Source organism: Pseudophryne corroboree, chromosome 3 (genome assembly GCF_028390025.1).
Source record: "Pseudophryne corroboree isolate aPseCor3 chromosome 3, aPseCor3.hap2, whole genome shotgun sequence".
NCBI classification, from domain to species: domain Eukaryota; kingdom Metazoa; phylum Chordata; class Amphibia; order Anura; family Myobatrachidae; genus Pseudophryne; species Pseudophryne corroboree.
In genome coordinates, this window is record NC_086446.1 from 456,837,500 (window position 1) to 456,860,228 (window position 22,729).

The following is a 22,729-nucleotide window of genomic DNA, read 5'->3' on the forward strand; positions in this document are numbered from 1 at the left end:
AGGAATTTCAACTGGGTCGTTTTCCTACATTTCCTGCAATCAGGATTGTCTATGGGTCTCAAATTGGGATCTATTAAGGTTCAAATTTCGGCCCTATCAATATTCTTCCAAAAAGAATTGGCCTCAGTCCCTGAGGTCCAGATTTTTATCAAAGGAGTACTGCATATACAGCCTCCTGTGGTGCCTAAGGTGGCACCGTGGGATCTAAATGTAGTTTTAGATTTCCTCAAATCCAATTGGTTTGAACCACTAAAGAATGTGGATTTGAAATATCTCACATGGAAAGTGACTATGTTACTGGCCCTGGCTTCGGCCGGGAGAGTATCTGAACTGGCGGCTTTGTTTTATAAAAGCCCTTATTTAATTTTCCATTCGACATAGGGCAGAGCTGCGGACGCGTCCGCATTTTCTCCCTAAGGTGGTATCAGCGTTTCACCTGAACCAGCCTATTGTAGTGCCTGCGGCTACAGACGACTTGAAGGACTCCAAGTTGTTGGACGTTGTCAGAGCCTTAAAAATATACATTTAAAGGACGGCTGGAGTCAGAAAATCTGACTCGCTGTTTATACTGTATGCACCCAACAAGTTGGGTGCACCTGCTTCTAAGCAGTCGATTGCTCGTTGGATTTGTAACAAAATTCAACTTGTACATTCTGTGGCAGGCCTGCCACAGCCTAAATCTGTTAAGGCCCATTCCGCAAGGAAGGTGGGCTCATCTTGGGCGGCTACCCGAGGGGTCTCGGCATTACAACTCTGCCGAGCAGCTACGTGGTCAGGGGAGAACACGTTTGTAAATTTTTACAAATTTGATACCCTGGCAAAGGAGGACCTGGAGTTCTCTCATTCGGTGCTGCAGAGTCATCCGCACTCTCCCGCCCGTTTGGGAGCTTTGGTATAATCCCCATGGTCCTTTCAGGAACCCCAGCATCCACTTAGGACGATAGAGAAAATAAGAATTTACTTACCGATAATTCTATTTCTCGGAGTCCGTAGTGGATGCTGGGCGCCCATCCCAAGTGCGGATTATCTGCAATACTTGTACATAGTTATTGTTAACTAATTCGGGTTATTGTTTAGGAAGCCATCTTTCAGAGGCTCCTCTGTTATCATACTGTTAACTGGGTTTAGATCACAAGTTGTACGGTGTGATTGGTGTGGCTGGTATAAGTCTTACCCGGGATTCAAAATCCTCCCTTATTGTGTACGCTCGTCCGGGCACAGTACCTAACTGGAGTCTGGAGGAGGGTCATAGGGGGAGGAGCCAGTACACACCACCTGACCTGTAAAAGCTTTACTTTTGTGCCCTGTCTCCTGCGGAGCCGCTATTCCCCATGGTCCTTTCAGGAACCCCAGCATCCACTACGGACTCCGAGAAATAGAATTATCGGTAAGTAAATTCTTATTTTTTTTTTGTAACTCGCATGGCATTCCCCATACTTATAATGGGAAATGCATTCTGGGCCGATTTTACTAAAAAAAAATAAAAAATAAAAAAATAAACTGCAGTGTACCCTATTATATTAACGCCAGCTCAGGCTGGCGAAATCACAGGGCAGCACTGATACGCCCCTGGCAGAGAAAGCTGTGCAGGACCCGGCCAGTGTGATTAGTTATGTGCTGGTCACCTTTACAAAAAAAAACATACTTGCCTATCCCAGGAGTTGGTATCCGCTGCCCTGATGGGGGGGAAATACCCTGAGGCTGCGGAGAGGCATCACCAGGACACAGCTTTCTGACAAGCTCTGTCCCTGCATGCAATAATTGGTACATCCATGTGAGTTTGGCCGATATTATCATACCACATCAGATGCAGATGGTGATAAATCGGCCCCTAAGTGTTGCCCGGTGCCAGCAGCATGGTGTACATTAAATTGCAGCATTACGTGTGGACTGTTAAATTCCTACATATTCTGTTCTGTAATCCTTTTGGAACCATTGTTTATTTCAATACAGATTGCTACAATATAACTATTAGATGACATTGATAGTATGAAGTTGCCCAAAATGTGTGCGATATGAACTAGTTCTGCATTGGGCCACAATGTTATCTATACTTTGGCCATGGCTGATGGCAACAGATTGCCCATACCAGCTATGGTAGTATGATTTGGGCATTCCCATATGGGATGAAAAGCTGCCACCTTGTCAGAGGACTGGAAATCTGTCTGTAATGAAAGATTTGAGTAGAACAAACACTATTTCTATGTGGCTTATACAAGTAAGAAAATTGCCTTTCTTAACCGGTAAATGCTACTAAAAATCTGATGGACTTATTGCAGTGGTTTCCAAACTTTTTTGAATCACGGCACCCTAGAATATCAATTTTTTTCACGGCACCCCTAGGCCAAAAATTTCTTGAGAAATTTAGAAATAAATATTACATTAAGTAGATCGCGTTTATATGTCATCCTTAGGGTCAGTTGTGTGGTGAGGGACAAGATTTGCTTCTGTTTGGCCACATATTTTATTACTGGCAGCCACCAGCACTGGTTTTGCCTATTATATTGACCATGAATAATTTGAATTGGTCCTGGACCATCAACGCAGGGCACCCCTGCAAGTGTCCCGAGGCACCCCAAGGAGCCACGGCACACCGTTTGGGAACCTCTGACTTGTTGTATTCGAGGTTTACGTTTGTAGGTTTTGCTTCAGCTACACTTATCCAATTGCTGGCCTACAGCTACTCCCCCTCTACGAACATAAGAAATATGCAATCTTGGGTAAATTTATAAAACAAAAATGGCCTCTTAATTATAACACTGCCCCAAAACATTGATTACCAGGGGTCTGATTATGCAGACCAGTAGGTCCACAAATGTGTTGCACACATTTCCCACTACTGGAATAAAACAAGTGATCTGTCTGGAAAAGAGACCAGGGGCAAATAGTGGCGCACACCCATTCATTGTCACAACAAATGAGCAGTGGTATGCTTAGCGATGTGCCATGGTTGATATGTGGATGCCTCTCATGTAAGTACCTTTTTGGGCTTGTGGCTATTATTCAAGAAGCATCTAAGTGTTTTGGGTTTTTGTTTGGAGGGGGGGGGGGGGGGGGCTGGTCTCTAATGTTACTTGATAGTGAAAATATGCAAGACAACCGTAACAAGCGATTGTAGTTGTCTTTTTCGGTCTAGCTCGGAATTGAGAGAAACCGGGACGTTTTAATTGTGTTAATAGTCTCAATAAATGTAAAGGCTTGTAATTTGAAGGCTGCTTGAATTTATGTAGAGAAACTACACTTCCTAACTTTATTTTTGCTTTACTTAGTTGGAAATGGAGGATGAAGATACAATTGATGTTTTCCAGCAGCAGACGGGAGGAAACTTCTAGAACATGTTTATTGCCCAATCCGTCACCTACTGGCTCCACTGTTAAATTTCCTGACTATGTTCACCTCATCCCCCTTCCCTTATTGTACATAAACATAGGGTGGATGTGTGTTATTCTAGGGGTTAATTTTTGTTTGTTTTTTTACGTTTATTTTGATTTTGGACCAAGTTATCCTAAAATTGTGGGAGATTTGCACAGTCTCCAACCTTAATCTTTATTTTGATCTATTTTGTTCAACTTTTATTCCGGTAAATTATTTTGCTGTCCTTTTACAGACCCCCACCCAGTGCTGTCAAATACAGGCACCTACCTTTGTACTGGCTGGGTTATCCCTACACTGCAATATACAGGCACCTCCAGCAGCTAATGGGTTATACTTATGGGAGCAAACCCTCATCACAATTGGGGTATAATGTTTTTTTTTTTTATTATTAACTGTTAACGATTTTATATCTTTTTGTATGTAGCTGTTACATGTAGCTGGGTGCATAACTAGGAATGATGTAAAAAAAGAAAAAAAAACACATTTTAGGTAGATATTCCCTTTCCAACATCTCGTTGTTTAAATAAATCTTGTTTAAAATAAATTACCTTTTTTGCTTTATTTATGAACAGCCTAAGTGAAAACAGCCTGTTTTTATTCAATTAATTACAAAAATATTCATGACAATGGGTGACTTATATATTGGTTTCCTTGCTTTTCTTGTGTGGTAGTGCTACTGTGGCAACTGCATTAAGTTGTCCAGTATACCAAAGAAGTTAGCTTATTCACTGCGACAGCAAAGTTTTACTAATTTTCACTTCACCAGGGGTTCTCAAATACAGTCCTCAAGTACCACAAACAGGTCATGTTTTGTGAATTTCTTACATCCTAGGGGATACTGGGGTCCATATTAGTACCATGGGGTATAGACTGGTCCACCAGGAGCCATGGACACTTTAAGACTTTGATAGTGTGGGCTGGCTCCTCCCTCTATGCCCCTCCTACCGGACTCAGTTTAGAAATTGTGCACGGAAGAGCCGGTCACAGCTAGGGGAGCTTTTCTAGTTTTATTTTTTAAAGATGTTAGGCACAGGGAGACTGCTGGCAACAGCCTCTCTGCTTCGTGGGACTTAGGGGGGGGAAGTAGTGTCCAACCCTCAGAGGTTAATGGCCATTATCTCCGCTGACAGGACATTTAAGCTCCTGAGGGTGAAGATCGTTAAGCCCCCGAGGCGACCGCTCACTCCTACAGCTTGCCGACACCCCCTAACAGAGCCAGAAGATCGCGGTGGTGTGGGTCACCGGTGACCCGACAAGCGTGGAGCCGGTGTAAATGGCGGCATCATGTGGGAGCGCAGTACTGACACTGCGCTCCGAACGGCTTAGCGGTACATCAGGTGCGGTGCTGTGAGGGGCGCCCTGGGACAGCGCATATACCCTAAGAACTGATCACCGCTCCTATCAGGGACGTTGGTTCTACTGCTAGAATGCATTACCTCAGGCCAGTATAATCCTGTAAAGTGCAGGAAGCCGCGGCATGTTTGGGGGCAGAGCTTCTCCGCAGACCCAGCAGCTCACCAGTGCCATTTTCTTCCTGCGGTTCATCACTAAGACGCTGACTGGGAGCGCTGCCCCCCATGACTCCAGCTATCCTGTGAGGTACCAGGGGGTTGGGGGAGGCTGTAAATTACTGTGTAATCTATTAAGGTACACAGTCAGCGCCAGGCAATTACTCTGTAACTGTCTACTGGGGCGCTGTGTATGCTGGCTCCAATCTGAAGGTACTTGGGGGGAAACTGACATTTCTCTAACGTCCTAGTGGATGCTGGGGACTCCGTAAGGACCATGGGGAATAGACGGGCTCCGCAGGAGACCGGGCACTCTAAGAAAGAATTAGGACTACTGGTGTGCACTGGCTCCTCCCTCTATGCCCCTCCTCCAGACCTCAGTTAGAATCTGTGCCCGGAAGGAGCTGGGTGCATTTTAATGAGCTCTCCTGAGCTTGCTATTAAGAAAGTATTTTAGTTAGGTTTTTTTATTTTCAGAGAGCTTCTGCTGGCAACAGACTCTCTGCTACGTGGGACTGAGGGGAGAGAAGGAAACCTACTAACTGCGGCTAGGTTGTGCTTCTTAGGCTACTGGACACCATTGGCTCCAGAGGGATCGAACACAGGAACCTAACCTTGGTCGTCCGTTCCCGGAGCCGCGCCGCCGTCCCCCTCGCAGAGCCAGAAGACAGAAGCCGGCGGGATGAAGCAGGAAGACGACAAAATCGGCGGCAGAAGACTCCTGTCTTCATATGAGGTAGCGCACTGCAGCTGTGCGCCATTGCTCCCACACTAACCCACACACTCCGGTCACTGTAGGGTGCAGGGGGGAGCGCCCTGGGCAGCAATTGAGTACCTCCTGGCAAAAAGCAGCATATATACAGCTGGGCACTGTAATATGCATGAGGCCCCGCCATTATTTTTACACAAAATCGCGGGACAGAAGCCCGCCGCTGAGGGGGCGGGGCTTCTTCCTCAGCACTCACCAGCGCCATTTTCTCTCCACAGCTCCGCTGAGAGGAAGCTCCCCTGCAGAAGAAGAGGGTGAAAAGAGAGGGGGGGGCACATAAATTGGCGTAAAAACAATATATACAGCAGCTACTGGGTTAACACTACGTTACTGTGTGATTCCTGGGTCATAAAGCGCTGGGGTGTGTGCTGGCATACTCTGTCTCTCCAAAGGGCCTTGTGGGGGAACTGTCTTCAAATAGAGCATCCCCTGTGTGTGTGGTGTGTCGGTACGTGTGTCGACATGTCTGAGGTAAAAGGCTCCCCTAAGGAGGAGATAGAGCAAATATGTGTGTGAGAGGGTGTCTCCGTCGACTTCTGTTGGATATGTGTAATTAAGTGCTAAGGTGAATTTATTTCACAAAAGATTAGAGAACAGACAGGAAATCTACCCATGTCTGTCACTCTGTCGCAGAGACCTTCAGTGTTTCTCAATGCTCACTATCCAAAATAATAAATACTGATGTCGACACGGAGATTGACTCCAGTGTCGACTACGATAATGCAAAGTTACAGCCAAAATGGCAGAAAAGTATTCAATATATGATTATTGTAATAAAAGATGATTTGCATATCACTGATGACTCATCTGTCCCTGACACAAGGGTACACATGTTTAAGGGGAAGAAAGCTGAGGTAAATTTCCCTCCTCTCATGAGGAAAAAGAACGGGAATCTCCAGACAAGAGACTGCAGTTTCCCACAAAGAATTCTCAGGCAGTATCCTTTCCCCACTAGGGCCAGGATATGATGGGAATATTCCCCTAGGGTGTCACGTTTGCCCAAAAGGTAACCTGTCGTAACAGCTGTTCTCAGGGATCCTGCAGATAGCGTGCACATTCTGGTACACTACTCAGACCGGCGATTGTGTCGGCATGGGTTTATAGCGCTTGGGCAGCGTGGACAGGTACCTTATCAGCAGAAATTGAGACCCTAGTATGTAGATATATATAGATATGTGTATATATATTTCTCTGACGTCCTAAGTGGATGCTGGGACTCCGTAAGGACCATGGGGAATAGCGGCTCCGCAGGAGACTGGGCACAACTATAAAGAAAGCTTTAGGTCTAACTGGTGTGCACTGGCTCCTCCCACTATGACCCTCCTCCAGACTTCAGTTAGAATCCTGTGCCCGGCTGAGCTGGATGCACACTAGGGGCTCTCCTGAGCTCCTAGAAAGTATATTTAGGTTTCTCTATCGTCCTAAGTGGATGCTGGGGTTCCTGAAAGGACCATGGGGGATAGCGGCTCCGCAGGAGACAGGGCACAAAAAAGTAAAGCTTTACTAGGTCAGGTGGTGTGCACTGGCTCCTCCCCCTATGACCCTCCTCCAGACTCCAGTTAGATTTTGTGCCCGAACGAGAAGGGTGCAATCTAGGTGGCTCTCCTAAAGAGCTGCTTAGAGAAAGTTTACTTTAGGTTTTTTTCTTTACAGTGAGTCCTGCTGGCAACAGGATCACTGCAACGTGGGACTTAGGGGGAAAGTAGTAAACTCACCTGCATGCAGAGTGGATTTGCTGCTTGGCTACTGGACACCATTAGCTCCAGAGGGATCGAACACAGGCCCAGCCGTGGAGTCCGGTCCCGGAGCCGCGCCGCCGACCCCCTTGCAGATGCTGAAGCGTGAAGAGGTCCGGAAACCGGCGGCTGAAGACTCCTCAGTCTTCATAAGGTAGCGCACAGCACTGCAGCTGTGCGCCATTTTCCTCTCAGCACACTTCACTGGGCAGTCACTGAGGGTGCAGAGCGCTGGGGGGGGGCGCTCTGAGAGGCAAATATAAACCTTATACAAGGCTAAAAATACCTCACATATAGCCCATAGGGGCTATATGGAGATATTTAACCCCTGCCTGACTGGAAAAATAGCGGGAGAAGAACCCGCCGAAAAAGGGGCGGGGCCTATCTCCTCAGCACACGGCGCCATTTTCTGTCACAGCTCCGCTGGTCAGAACGGCTCCCAGGTCTCTCCCCTGCACTGCACTACAGAAACAGGGTAAAACAGAGAGGGGGGGCACATTAATGGCTATATATATATATATTAAAGCAGCTATAAGGGAGCACTTAATATAAGGATATCCCTTGTATATATAGCGCTTTGTGGTGTGTGCTGGCAGACTCTCCCTCTGTCTCCCCAAAAGGGCTAGTGGGTCCTGTCTTCATTAGAGCATTCCCTGTGAGTTTGCGGTGTGTGTCGGTACGTGGTGTCGACATGTATGAGGACGATATTGGTGTGGAGGCGGAGCAATTGCCAAATATGCAGATGTCACCCCCCAGGGGGTCGACACCAGAATGGATGCCTTTATTTGTGGAATTACGTGATGGTTTATCTTCCCTTAAACAGTCAGTTGAGGACATGAGGCGGCCGGACAATCAATTAATGCCTGTCCAGGCGCCTCAAACACCGTCAGGGGCTGTAAAACGCCCTTTGCCTCAGTCGGTCGACACAGACCCAGACACGGGCACTGATTCCAGTGACGACGGTAGAAATTCAAACGTATTTTCCAGTAGGGCCACACGTTATATGATTTTGGCAATGAAGGAGACGTTACATTTAGCTGATACTACAGATACCGTAAAACAGGGTATTATGTATGGTGTGAAAAAACTACAAACAGTTTTTCCTGAATCAGAAGAATTAAATGACGTGTGTGATGAAGCGTGGGTTGCTCCTGATAAAAAGTTGATAATTTCAAAAAAGTTATTGGCATTATACCCTTTCCCGCCAGAGGTTAGGGCGCGCTGGGAAACACCCCCTAAGGTGGACAAGGCGCTCACACGCTTATCCAAACAAGTGGCGTTACCCTCTCCTGAGACGGCCGCACTTAAGGATCCATCAGATAGAAAGATGGAAGTTATTCAAAAGAATATATACACACATGCAGGTGTTATACTACGACCAGCTATAGCAACTGCCTGGATGTGCAGTGCTGGAGTAGTTTGGTCAGAATCCCTGATTGAAAATATTGATACCCTAGATAGGGACAATGTTTTACTGTCGTTAGAACAAATAAAGGATGCATTTATCTATATGCGTGATGCACAGAGGGATATTTGCACACTGGCATCTCGGGTGAGTGCTATGTCCATTTCAGCCAGAAGAGCCTTATGGACACGACAGTGGACAGGCGATGCGGATTCAAAACGTCACATGGAGGTTTTGCCGTATAAAGGGGAGGAGTTATTTGGAGTTGGTCTATCAGACTTGGTGGCCACGGCTACTGCCGGGAAATCCACTTTTTTACCTCAAGTCACTCCCCAACAGAGAAAGGCACCGACCTTTCAACCGCAGCCTTTTCGCTCCTACAAAAATAAGAGAGCAAAGGGCTTGTCGTACCTGCCACGAGGCAGAGGAAGAGGGAAGAGACACCAACAGGCAGCTCCTTCCCAGGAACAGAAGCCCTCCCCGGCTCCTGCAAAAACCTCAGCATGACGCTGGGGCCTCTCAAGCGGACTCGGGGACAGTGGGGGGCCGTCTCAAAAATTACAGCGCGCAGTGGGCTCACTCGCAGGTAGACCCCTGGATCCTGCAGATAATATCTCAGGGGTACAGGTTGGAATTAGAGACGGATCCTCCTCATCGTTTCCTGAAGTCTGCCTTACCAACCGTCTCTTCCGAAAGGGAGAGGGTGTTGGAAGCCATTCACAAGCTGTACGCTCAGCAGGTGATAGTCAAAGTACCCCTATTACAACAAGGAAAGGGGTATTATTCCACTCTATTTGTGGTACCGAAGCCGGATGGCTCGGTAAGGCCTATTCTAAATCTGAAGTCCTTGAACCTCTACATAAAAAAGTTCAAGTTCAAGATGGAGTCACTCAGAGCAGTGATAGCGAACCTGGAAGAAGGGGACTTTATGGTATCCTTGGACATCAAGGATGCGTATCTACACGTTCCGATTTACCCCGCACACCAGGGGTACCTCAGGTTCATTGTTCAAAACTGTCACTATCAGTTTCAGACGCTGCCGTTCGGATTGTCCACGGCGCCTCGGGTCTTTACCAAGGTAATGGCCGAGATGATGATTCTTCGAAGAAAAGGCGTATTAGTTATCCCATACTTGGACGATCTCCTAATAAGGGCAAGGTCCAGAGAACAGCTGGAGACAGCTTTAGCACTATCTCAAGAGGTGCTAAGACAACACGGGTGGATTCTGAATATTCCAAAATCCCATTTAATCCCGACAACTCGTCTGCTGTTCCTAGGAATGATTCTGGACACGGTTCAGAAAAAGGTTTTCCTTCCAGAGGGAAAAGCCAAGGAGTTATCCGATCTGGTCAGGAACCTCCTAAAACCAGGAAAAGTGTCAGTACATCAATGCACAAGAGTCCTGGGAAAAATGGTGGCTTCTTACGAAGCAATTCCATTCGGCAGATTCCATGCAAGAATATTCCAAAGGGATCTGTTGGACAAATGGTCAGGGTCGCATCTGCAGATGCACCTGCGAATAACCCTGTCACCAAAGACAAGGGTGTCACTTCTGTGGTGGTTGCAGAAGGCTCACCTATTAGAAGGCCGCAGATTCGGCATTCAGGATTGGATCCTGGTGACCACGGACGCCAGCCTGAGAGGCTGGGGAGCAGTCACACAAGGAAGAAACTTCCAGGGAGTATGGACGAGTCTGGAAAAGTCTCTTCACATAAACATTCTGGAACTAAGAGCAATCTACAATGCTCTAAGCCAGGCGGAACTTCTCCTGCAAGGAAAGCCGGTGTTGATTCAGTCGGACAACATCACGGCGGTCGCCCATGTAAACAGGCAGGGCGGCACAAGAAGCAGGAGTGCAATGGCAGAAGCTGCCAAGATTCTTCGCTGGGCGGAGAATCACGTGATAGCACTGTCAGCAGTGTTCATCCCGGGCGTGGACAACTGGGAAGCAGACTTCCTCAGCAGACACGATCTTCATCCGGGAGAGTGGGGTCTACATCCAGAAGTCTTCAACATGTTAATAGACCGTTGGGAAAGACCAATTGTAGACATGATGGCGTCTCGCCTCCACAAGAAACTGGACAAATATTGCGCCAGGTCAAGAGATCCACAGGCAATAGCTGTGGACGCACTGGTAACTCCTTGGGTGTACCAGTCAGTGTATGTGTTTCCTCCTCTGCCGCTCATACCAAAGGTATTGAAGATCATACGGCAAAGAAGAGTAAGAACAATACTAGTGGTTCCGGATTGGCCGAGAAGGACTTGGTATCCGGAACTTCAAGAGATGCTCACGGACGAACCGTGGCCTCTACCTCTGAGAAGGGACCTGCTACAGCAGGGTCCCTGTCTTTTTCAAGACTTACCGCGGCTGCGTTTGACGGCATGGCGGTTGAACGCCAGATCCTAAAAGGGAAAGGCATTCCAGAAGAAGTCATTCCTACCTTGATTAAGGCACGGAAGGAAGTCACCGTGAAACATTATCACCGCATTTGGCGAAAATATGTAGCGTGGTGCGAGGATCGGAGGGTTCCGACGGAGGAATTCCAACTGGGTCGTTTCCTACATTTCCTGCAATCAGGATTATCTATGGGTCTCAAATTGGGATCCATTAAGGTTCAAATTTCGGCCCTGTCAATATTCTTCCAAAAAGAATTGGCCTCTGTCCCTGAGGTCCAGACTTTTGTCAAGGGAGTACTGCATATACAGCCTCCTGTGGGGCCTCCGGTGGCACCGTGGGATCTAAATGTAGTTTTAGATTTCCTCAAATCCCATTGGTTTGAACCATTGAAAAAGGTGGATTTGAAATATCTCACATTGAAAGTGACTATGTTACTAGCCCTGGCCTCTGCCAGGAGAGTATCTGAATTGGCGGCTTTATCTTATAAAAGTCCTTATCTAATCTTCCATTCGGATAGGGCAGAACTGCGGACTCGTCCGCATTTTCTCCCTAAAGTGGTATCAGCATTTCATCTGAACCAACCTATTGTGGTGCCTGCGGCCACTAGCGACTTGGAGGACTCCAAGTTGTTGGACGTTGTCAGAGCCTTAAAAATATACATTGCAAGGACGGCTGGAGTCAGAAAATCTGACTCGCTGTTTATATTGTATGCACCCAACAAGTTGGGCGCACCTGCTTCTAAGCAGTCGATTGCTCGTTGGATTTGTAACACAATTCAACTTGCACATTCTGTGGCAGGCCTGCCACAGCCTAAAACTGTAAAAGCCCACTCCACAAGGAAGGTGGGCTCATCTTGGGCGGCTGCCCGAGGGGTCTCGGCATTACAACTCTGCCGAGCAGCTACGTGGTCGGGGGAGAACACGTTTGTAAAATTTTACAAATTTGATACCCTGGCAAAGGAGGACCTGGAGTTCTCTCATTCGGTGCTGCAGAGTCATCCGCACTCTCCCGCCCGTTTGGGAGCTTTGGTATAATCCCCATGGTCCTTTCAGGAACCCCAGCATCCACTTAGGACGATAGAGAAAATAAGAATTTACTTACCGATAATTCTATTTCTCGGAGTCCGTAGTGGATGCTGGGCGCCCATCCCAAGTGCGGATTATCTGCAATACTTGTACATAGTTATTGTTAACTAATTCGGGTTATTGTTAAGGAGCCATCTTTAAGAGGCCCTTTCTGTTGTCATACTGTTAACTGGGTTTAGATCACAAGTTGTACGGTGTGATTGGTGTGGCTGGTATGAGTCTTACCCGGGATTCAAAATGCCTCCCTTATTGTGTATGCTCGTCCGGGCACAGTACCTAACTGGAGTCTGGAGGAGGGTCATAGGGGGAGGAGCCAGTGCACACCACCTGACCTAGTAAAGCTTTACTTTTTTGTGCCCTGTCTCCTGCGGAGCCGCTATCCCCCATGGTCCTTTCAGGAACCCCAGCATCCACTACGGACTCCGAGAAATAGAATTATCGGTAAGTAAATTCTTATTTTTTTATTTTACAGTGAGATCTGCTGGCAACAGACTCACTGCAGCGAGGGACTAAGGGGAGAAGAAGCGAACCTACCTAACGGGGGGGGGGGGGGCAATATATGACACCTTGGCTGGCAAATCTACATCATATATAGTCCTAGAGGCTATATAGATGTATAATTACCCCTGCCAGTATTCCAGAAAAAGCGGGAGAAAGTCTGCCGAAAAAGGGGTGGGGCCATCTCCCTCAGCACACTGGCGCCATTTTTCCCTCACAGCTCCGTTGGAAGGAAGCTCCCTGGCTCTCCCCTGCAGTCTAAACACTACAGAAGGGTAAAAAAGAGAGGGGGGGGGCACTAAATTTAGGCGCAGTATAGATATATATATATATAATATATAAAAAAGCAGCTATAAGGGAAAACACTTATTTCTCTAACGTCCTAAGTGGATGCTGGGGACTCCGTAAGGACCATGGGGAATAGCGGCTCCGCAGGAGACTGGGCACATCTAAAGAAAGCTTTAGGACTAACTGGTGTGCACTGGCTCCTCCCCCTATGACCCTCCTCCAAGCCTCAGTTAGATTTCTGTGCCCGACGAGAAGGGTGCACACTAGGGGCTCTCCTGAGCTTCTTAGTGAAAGTTTTAGTTTAGGTTTGTTATTTTCAGTGAGACCTGCTGGCAACAGGCTCACTGCATCGAGGGACTAAGGGGAGAAGAAGCGAACTCACCTGCGTGCAGAGTGGATTGGGCTTCTTAGGCTACTGGACATTAGCTCCAGAGGGACGATCATAGGCCCAGCCTGGATGGGTCCCGGAGCCGCGCCGCCGGCCCCCTTACAGAGCCAGAAGAGCGAAGAGGTCCGGAAAAATCGGCGGCAGAAGACGTTCCTGTCTTCAATAAGGTAGTGCACAGCACTGCAGCTGTGCGCCATTGCTCTCAGCACACTTCATACTCCGGTCACTGAGGGTGCAGGGCGCTGGGGGGGGCGCCCTGAGACGCAATAAAACATGATAAAAATACCTTACATGGCAAAAAATACATCACATATAGCTCCTGGGCTATATGGATGCATTTAACCCCTGCCAGAATATACAGAAAAACGGGAGAAAAGGCCGCCGAAAAGGGGGCGGAGCCTATCTCCTCAGCACACTGGCGCCATTTTCCCTCACAGCTCAGTTGGAGGGAAGCTCCCTGGCTCTTCCCTGCAGTCACTACACTACAGAAAGGGTTAAAAAAAGAGAGGGGGGCACTAATTAGGCGCAGTATTAAAACATACAGCAGCTATAAGGGGAAAAACACTTATATAAGGTTATCCCTGTATATGTATATATATATATATATATATATAGCGCTCTGGTGTGTGCTGGCATACTCTCCCTCTGTCTCCCCAAAGGGCTAGTGGGGTCCTGTCCTCTATCAGAGCATTCCCTGTGTGTGTGCTGTGTGTCGGTACGTTTGTGTCGACATGTATGAGAAAAATGATGTGGAGATGGAGCAGAGTGTCTGTTACAGTGATGTCACCACCTAGGGGGTCGACACCTGAGTGGATGTACTGTTGAAAATTACGTGACAGTGTCAGCTCTGTATAAAAAAAAAAAAAAACAGTGGTTGACATGAGACAGCCGGCTACTCAGCTTGTGCCTGTCCAGACGTCTCATAGGCCGTCAGGGGCTCTAAAGCGCCCGTTACCTCAGATGGCAGATACAGACGCCGACACGGATACTGACTCCTGTGTCGACGGTGAAGAGACAACCGTGATTTCCAGTAGGGCCACACGTTACATGATTGAGAAAATGGAAAATGTTTTATACATTTCTGATAATACGAGTACCACCAAAAAGGGGTATTATGTTCGGTGAGGGAAAAACTACCTGTAGTTTTCCTGAATCTGAGAAATAAAATGAGGTGTGTGATGATGCGTGGGTTTCCCCCCGATAACAATTGATAATTTCTTAAAAAGTATTGGCTGTATACCCTTTCCCGCCAGAGGTTAGGGTGCGTTGGGAAACACCCCCTAGGGGGGATAAGGCGCTCACACGCTTGTAAGAACAAGGGCTCTACCCTCTCATGAGATGGCCGCCCTTAAGGATCCTGCTGATAGAAAGCAGGAGGGTATCCAAAAATGTATTCACACACATACTGGTGTTATACTGCGACCAGCAATCGCCTCAGCCTGGAGGTACAGTGCTGGGTTGGCATGGTCGGATTCCCTGACTGGAAATATTGATATCCTAGATAAGGATAGTATATTATTGCCTATAGAGCATTTAAAAGATGCATTTCTATATATGCATGATGCACAGCGGAATATTTGCCGACTGGCATCAAGTATAAGTGCGTTGTCCAATTCTACCAGTAAAATGGTCAGGTGATGCGGATTCCAAACGGCATTTGGAAGTATTGCCTTTGAAAATAAGACGCCGTATTATCAGGCGCAGTCCTTTGTTGGCAAGCGGACAAAAGGTTCCTCTTTTCTGCTCGTGACAGAGGGAGAGGAAAAAGGCTGAAGAGATTACCCAGTTCCCAGGAACAGAAATCCTTTCCCGCCTTTGCAAAGCCCTCAGTATGACGCTAGGGCCTTACAAGCTCAGGCACGGTGGGGGCCCGTTCTCAATGAATTTCAGTGCGCAGTGGGCTCACTCGCAAGTAGACCCCTGGATCCTTCAGGTAATATCTCAAGGGTACATATTGAAATTCGAGACGTCTCCCCCTCGCCGTTTCCAAAAGTCGGCTTTACCGACGTCTCCCTCTGACAGGGAGGCAGTTTTGGAAGCCATTCACAAGCTGTATTCCCAGCAGGTGATAATCAAGGTACCCCTCCTGCAACAGGGAACGGGGTATTATTCCACACTATTGTGGTACCGAAGCCAGACGGCTCGGTGAGACCGATTCTAAATCTAAAATCTTTGAACACTTACATACAGAGGTTCAAATTCAAGATTGAGTCACTCAGAGCAGTGATTGCGAACCTGGAAGAAGGGGACTACATGATGTCTCGGGACATCAAGGATGCTTACCTTCATGTCAAAATTTACCCTTCTCACCAAGGGTACCTCAGGTTATGGTACAGAACTGTCACTATCAGTTCAGACGCTGCCGTAGGGATGGTCCACGGCACCCCGGGTCTTTACCAAGGTAATGGCCGAAATGATATCCCTTCGAAGGAAGGGAATTTTAGTTATCCCTTACTTGGACGATTCCCTGATAAGGGTAAGATCCAGGGAACAGTTGGAAGTCGGTGTAGCACTATCTCAGGTAGTGTTGCGGCAGCACGATTGGATTCTCAATATTCCAAAATCGCAGCTGGTTCCGACGACTTGTCTTCTGTTTCCTAGGGATGTTCCTGGACACAGTCCAGAAAAAAGGTGTTTCTCCCGGAAGAGAAAGCCAGGGAGTTATCCGAGCTAGTCAGGAACCTCCTAAAACCGAACCAAGTCTCAGTGCATCAATGCACAAGGGTTCTGGGTAAAAATGGTGGCTTCCTACGAAGCAATCCCATTCGTTAGATTCCACGCAAGAACTTTCCAGTGGAACCTACTGGACAAATGGTCCGGGTCGCATTTTCAGATGCATCAGCGGATAACCCTGTCACCAAGGACAAGGGTATCCATCATGTGGTGGTTGCAGAGTGCTCGTCTTCTAGAGGGCCGCAGATTCGGCATTCAGGACTGGGTCCTGGTGACCACGGATGCCAGCCTGCGAGGCTGGGGAGCAGTCACACAGGGAAGGAATATCCAGGGCTTAGGGTCAAGCCTGGATACATCACTTCACATAAATATCCTGAAGCTAAGGGCCATTTACAATGCTCTAAGCTTAGCAAGACCTCTGCTTCAAGGTCAGCCGGTGTTGATCCAGTCGGACAACATCATGACAGTCACCCACGTAAACAGACAGGGTGGCACAAGAAGCAGGAGGGCAATGGCAGAAGCTGCAGGGATTCTTCGCTGGGCGGAAAATCATGTGATAGCACTGTCAACAGTATTCATTCCGGGAGTGGACAACTGGGAAGCAGACTTCCTCAGCACGACCTCTACCCGGGAGAGTGGGGACTTCACCCAGAAGTCGTCCACATGATTAAAAAACTCGACAGGTATTGCGCCAGGTCAAGAGACCCTCAGGCAATAGTTGTAGACGCTCTGGTAACACCGTGGGTGTACCAGTCAGTGTATGTGTTCCCTCCTCTGCCTCTCATACCCAAGGTACTGAGATTGATAAGATGGAGAGGAGAAAGCACTATATTCGTGGCTCCGGATGGGCCAAGAAGGACTTGGTAACCGGAACTTCAAGAGATGCTCACGGAGGATCCGTGGCCTCTACCTCTAAGAAGGGACCTGCTCCAGCAAGGACCCTGTCTGTTCCAAGACTTACCGCGGCTGCGTTTGACGGCATGGCGGTTGAACGCCGGATCCTGAAGGAAAAAAGGCATTCCGGATGAAGTCATCCCTATCCTGATCAAAGCCAGGAAGGATGTAACCGCAAAAACATTATCACCGCAATTGGCGAAAATATGTTGCGTGGTGCGAGGCCAGTAAGGCCCGACGGAGGAAATTCAACTGGGTCGATTCCTACATTTCCTGCAAACAGGAGTGTCTATGGGCCTAAAATTGGGGTCCATTAAGGTTCAAATTTCGGCCCTGTCAAATTTCTTCCAAAAAGAACTAGCTTCAGTCCCTGAAGTTCAGACGTTTGTAAAAGGGGTACTGCATATACAGCCTCCTTTTGTGCCTCCAGTGGCACTTTGGGATCTCAATGTAGTTTTGGGTTCCAAAAGTCACATTGGTTTGAACCACTTAAATCTGTGGAGTTAAAATATCTCACATGGAAAGTGGTCATGCTGTTGGCCCTGGCCTGGGCCAGGCGCGTGTCAGAATTGGCGGCTTTATCCTGAAAAAGCCCTTATCTGATTTTCCATTCGGACAGGGCGGAATTGAGGACTCGTCCTCAGTTTCTCCCCAAGGTGGTTTCAGCGTCTCACCTGAACCAACCTATTGTTGGTGCCTGCGGCTGCTAGGGACTTGGAGGCCTCCAAGTTGCTAGACGTTGTCAGTGCCCTGAAAATATATGTTTCCAGGACGGCTGGAGTCAGGAAATCTGACTCGCTGTTTATCCTGTGTGCACCCAACAAGCTGGGTGCTCCTGCTTCTAAGCAGACTATTGCTCGTTGGATTTGTAGTACAATTCAGCTTGCACATTCTGTGGCAGGCCTGCCACAGCCAAAAATCTGTAAATGCCCACTCCACAAGGAAGGTGGGCTAATCTTGGGCGGCTGCCCGAGGGGTCTCGGCTTTACAACTTTGCCGAGCAGCTACTTGGTCAGGAGCAAATACGTTTGTAAAATTCTACAAGATTGATATCCTGGCTGAGGAGGACCTGGAGTTCTCTCATTTGGTGCTGCAGAGTCATCCGCACTCTCCCGCCCGTTTGGGAGCTTTGGTATAATCCCCATGGTCCTTACGGAGTCCCCAGCATCCACTTAGGACGTTAGAGAAAATAAGAATTTACTCACCGATAATTCTATTTCTCGTAGTCCGTAGTGGATGCTGGGCGCCCATCCCAAGTGCGGATTGTCTGCAATACTTGTACATAGTTATTGTTACAAAAATCGGGTTATTATTGTTGTGAGCCATCTTTCAGAGGCTCCTCTGTTATCATGCTGTTAACTGGGTTCAGATCACAGGTTATACGGTGTGATTGGTGTGGCTGGTATGAGTCTTACCCGGGATTCAAAATCCTTCCTTATTGTGTACGCTCGTCCGGGCACAGTATCCTAACTGAGGCTTGGAGGAGGGTCATAGGGGGAGGAGCCAGTACACACCAGTTAGTCCTAAAGCTTTCTTTAGATGTGCCCAGTCTCCTGCGGAGCCGCTATTCCCCATGGTCCTTACGGAGTCCCCAGCATCCACTACGGACTATGAGAAATAGAATTATCGGTAAGTAAATTCTTATTTTCTCTAACGTCCTAAGTGGATGCTGGGGACTCCGTAAGGACCTTGGGGAATTGCGGCTCCGCAGGAGACTGGGCACATCTAAAGAAAGCTTTAGGACTAACTGGTGTGCACTGGCTCCTCCCCCTATGACCCTCCTCCAAGCCTCAGTTAGATTTCTGTGCCCGACGAGAAGGGTGCACACTAGGGGCTCTCCTGAGCTTCTTAGTGAAAGTTTTAGTTTAGGTTTGTTATTTTCAGTGAGACCTGCTGGCAACAGGCTCACTGCATCGAGGGACTAAGGGGAGAAGAAGCGAACTCACCTGCGTGCAGAGTGGATTGGGCTTCTTGGCTACTGGACATTAGCTCCAGAGGGACGATCACAGGCCCAGCCTGGATGGGTCCCGGAGCCGCGCCGCCAACCCCCTTACAGAGCCAGAAGAGCGAAGAGGTCCGGAAAAATCGGCGGCAGAAGACGTTCCTGTCTTCAATAAGGTAGCGCACAGCACTGCAGCTGTGCGCCATTGCTCTCAGCACACTTCATACTCCGGTCACTGAGGGTGCAGGGCGCTGGGGGGGGCGCCCTGAGACGCAATAAAACATGATAAAAATACCTTACATGGCAAAAAATACATCACATATAGCTCCTGGGCTATATGGATGCATTTAACCCCTGCCAGAATATACAGAAAAACGGGAGATAAGGCCGCCGAAAAGGGGGTGGAGCCTATCTCCTCAGCACACTGGCGCCATTTTCCCTCACAGCTCAGTTGGAGGGTAGCTCCCTGGCTCTTCCCTGCAGTCACTACACTACAGAAAGGGTTAAAAAAAAGAGGGGGGCACTAATTAGGCGCAGTATTAAAACATACAGCAGCTATAAGGGGAAAAACACTTATATAAGGTTATTCCTGTATATATATATATATAGCGCTCTGGTGTGTGCTGGCGTACTCTCCCTCTGTCTCCCCAAAGGGCTAGTGGGGTCCTGTCCTCTATCAGAGCATTCCCTGTGTGTGTGCTGTGTGTCGGTACGTTTGTGTCGACATGTATGAGGAGAAAAATGATGTGGAGACGGAGCAGAGTGTCTGTAACAGTGATGTCACCACCTAGGGGGTCGACACCTGAGTGGATGTACTGTTGAAAATTACGTGACAGTGTCAGCTCTGTATAAAAAAACAGTGGTTGACATGAGACAGCCGGCTACTCAGCTTGTGCCTGTCCAGACGTCTCATAGGCCGTCAGGGGCTCTAAAGCGCCCGTTACCTCAGATGGCAGATACAGACGCCGACACGGATACTGACTCCTGTGTCGACGGTGAAGAGACAACCGTGATTTCCAGTAGGGCCACACGTTACATGATTGAGACAATGGAAAATGTTTTATACATTTCTGATAATACGAGTACCACCAAAAAGGGGTATTATGTTCGGTGAGGGAAAAACTACCTGTAGTTTTCCTGAATCTGAGAAATAAAATGAGGTGTGTGATGATGCGTGGGTTTCCCCCCGATAACAATTGATAATTTCTTAAAAAGTATTGGCTGTATACCCTTTCCCGCCAGAGGTTAGGGTGCGTTGGGAAACACCCCCTAGGGGGGATAAGGCGCTCACGCTTGTAAGAACAAGGGCTCTACCCTCTCATGAGATGGCCGCCCTTAAGGATCCTGCTGATAGAAAGCAGGAGGGTATCCAAAAATGTATTCACACACATACTGGTGTTATACTGCGACCAGCAATCGCCTCAGCCTGGAGGTGCAGTGCTGGGTTGGCATGGTCGGATTCCCTGACTGGAAATATTGATATCCTAGATAAGGATAGTATATTATTGCCTATAGAGCATTTAAAAGATGCATTTCTATATATGCATGATGCACAGCGGAATATTTGCCGACTGGCATCAAGTATAAGTGCGTTGTCCAATTCTACCAGTAAAATGGTCAGGTGATGCGGATTCCAAACGGCATTTGGAAGTATTGCCTTTGAAAGGGGACATTTGGGGTCGGTCTTTTAGACCTGGTGGCCACGGCAACAACTGGGAAATCCACGTTTGTACCCCAGGTCGCCTCTCAAAATAAGACGCCGTATTATCAGGCGCAGTCCTTTGTTGGCAAGCGGACAAAAGGTTCCTCTTTTCTGCTCGTGACAGAGGGAGAGGAAAAAGGCTGAAGAGATTACCCAGTTCCCAGGAACAGAAATCCTTTCCCGCCTCTGCAAAGCCCTCAGTATGACGCTAGGGCCTTACAAGCTCAGGCACGGTGGGGGCCCGTTCTCAATGAATTTCAGTGCGCAGTGGGCTCACTCGCAAGTAGACCCCTGGATCCTTCAGGTAATATCTCAAGGGTACATATTGAAATTCGAGACGTCTCCCCCTCGCCGTTTCCAAAAGTCGGCTTTACCGACGTCTCCCTCTGACAGGGAGGCAGTTTTGGAAGCCATTCACAAGCTGTATTCCCAGCAGGTGATAATCAAGGTACCCCTCCTGCAACAGGGAACGGGGTATTATTCCACACTATTGTGGTACCGAAGCCAGACGGCTCGGTGAGACCGATTCTAAAATCTAAAATCTTTGAACACTTACATACAGAGGTTCAAATTCAAGATTGAGTCACTCAGAGCAGTGATTGCGAACCTGGAAGAAGGGGACTACATGATGTCTCGGGACATCAAGGATGCTTACCTTCATGTCAAAATTTACCCTTCTCACCAAGGGTACCTCAGGTTATGGTACAGAACTGTCACTATCAGTTCAGACGCTGCCGTAGGGATGGTCCACGGCACCCCGGGTCTTTACCAAGGTAATGGCCGAAATGATATCCCTTCGAAGGAAGGGAATTTTAGTTATCCCTTACTTGGACGATTCCCTGATAAGGGTAAGATCCAGGGAACAGTTGGAAGTCGGTGTAGCACTATCTCAGGTAGTGTTGCGGCAGCACGATTGGATTCTCAATATTCCAAAATCGCAGCTGGTTCCGACGACTTGTCTTCTGTTTCCTAGGGATGTTCCTGGACACAGTCCAGAAAAAAGGTGTTTCTCCCGGAAGAGAAAGCCAGGGAGTTATCCGAGCTAGTCAGGAACCTCCTAAAACCGAACCAAGTCTCAGTGCATCAATGCACAAGGGTTCTGGGTAAAAATGGTGGCTTCCTACGAAGCAATCCCATTCGTTAGATTCCACGCAAGAACTTTCCAGTGGAACCTACTGGACAAATGGTCCGGGTCGCATTTTCAGATGCATCAGCGGATAACCCTGTCACCAAGGACAAGGGTATCCATCATGTGGTGGTTGCAGAGTGCTCATCTTCTAGAGGGCCGCAGATTCGGCATTCAGGACTGGGTCCTGGTGACCACGGATGCCAGCCTGCGAGGCTGGGGAGCAGTCACACAGGGAAGGAATATCCAGGGCTTAGGGTCAAGCCTGGATACATCACTTCACATAAATATCCTGAAGCTAAGTGCCATTTACAATGCTCTAAGCTTAGCAAGACCTCTGCTTCAAGGTCAGCCGGTGTTGATCCAGTCGGACAACATCATGGCAGTCACCCACGTAAACAGACAGGGTGGCACAAGAAGCAGGAGGGCAATGGCAGAAGCTGCAGGGATTCTTCGCTGGGCGGAAAATCATGTGATAGCACTGTCAACAGTATTCATTCCGGGAGTGGACAACTGGGAAGCAGACTTCCTCAGCACGACCTCCACCCGGGAGAGTGGGGACTTCACCCAGAAGTCGTCCACATGATTAAAAAACTCGACAGGTATTGCGCCAGGTCAAGAGACCCTCAGGCAATAGTTGTAGACGCTCTGGTAACACCGTGGGTGTACCAGTCAGTGTATGTGTTCCCTCCTCTGCCTCTCATACCCAAGGTACTGAGATTGATAAGATGGAGAGGAGAAAGCACTATATTCGTGGCTCCGGATTGGCCAAGAAGGACTTGGTAACCGGAACTTCAAGAGATGCTCACGGAGGATCCGTGGCCTCTACATCTAAGAAGGGACCTGCTCCAGCAAGGACCCTGTCTGTTCCAAGACTTAACGCGGCTGCGTTTGACGGCATGGCGGTTGAACGCCGGATCCTGAAGGAAAAAAGGCATTCCG

The 22,729-nt window shown here is 48.2% G+C and overlaps 1 protein-coding gene across 1 annotated transcript in view; it reads left to right on the forward strand.

Moving 5' to 3' along the window:
* SUMO2 (small ubiquitin like modifier 2) overlaps positions 1-3,919 on the forward strand; it is a 30,181-nt gene extending 26,262 nt beyond the window's left edge. Inside the window, exon 4 of the mRNA XM_063960653.1 lies at positions 3,270-3,919. Within this exon, the coding sequence (XP_063816723.1) occupies positions 3,270-3,332 (63 nt within the window). The 3' untranslated portion in view covers positions 3,333-3,919. The remainder of the gene's footprint in view (positions 1-3,269) is intronic.
* The last annotated feature ends 18,810 nt before the right edge of the window (positions 3,920-22,729 follow it).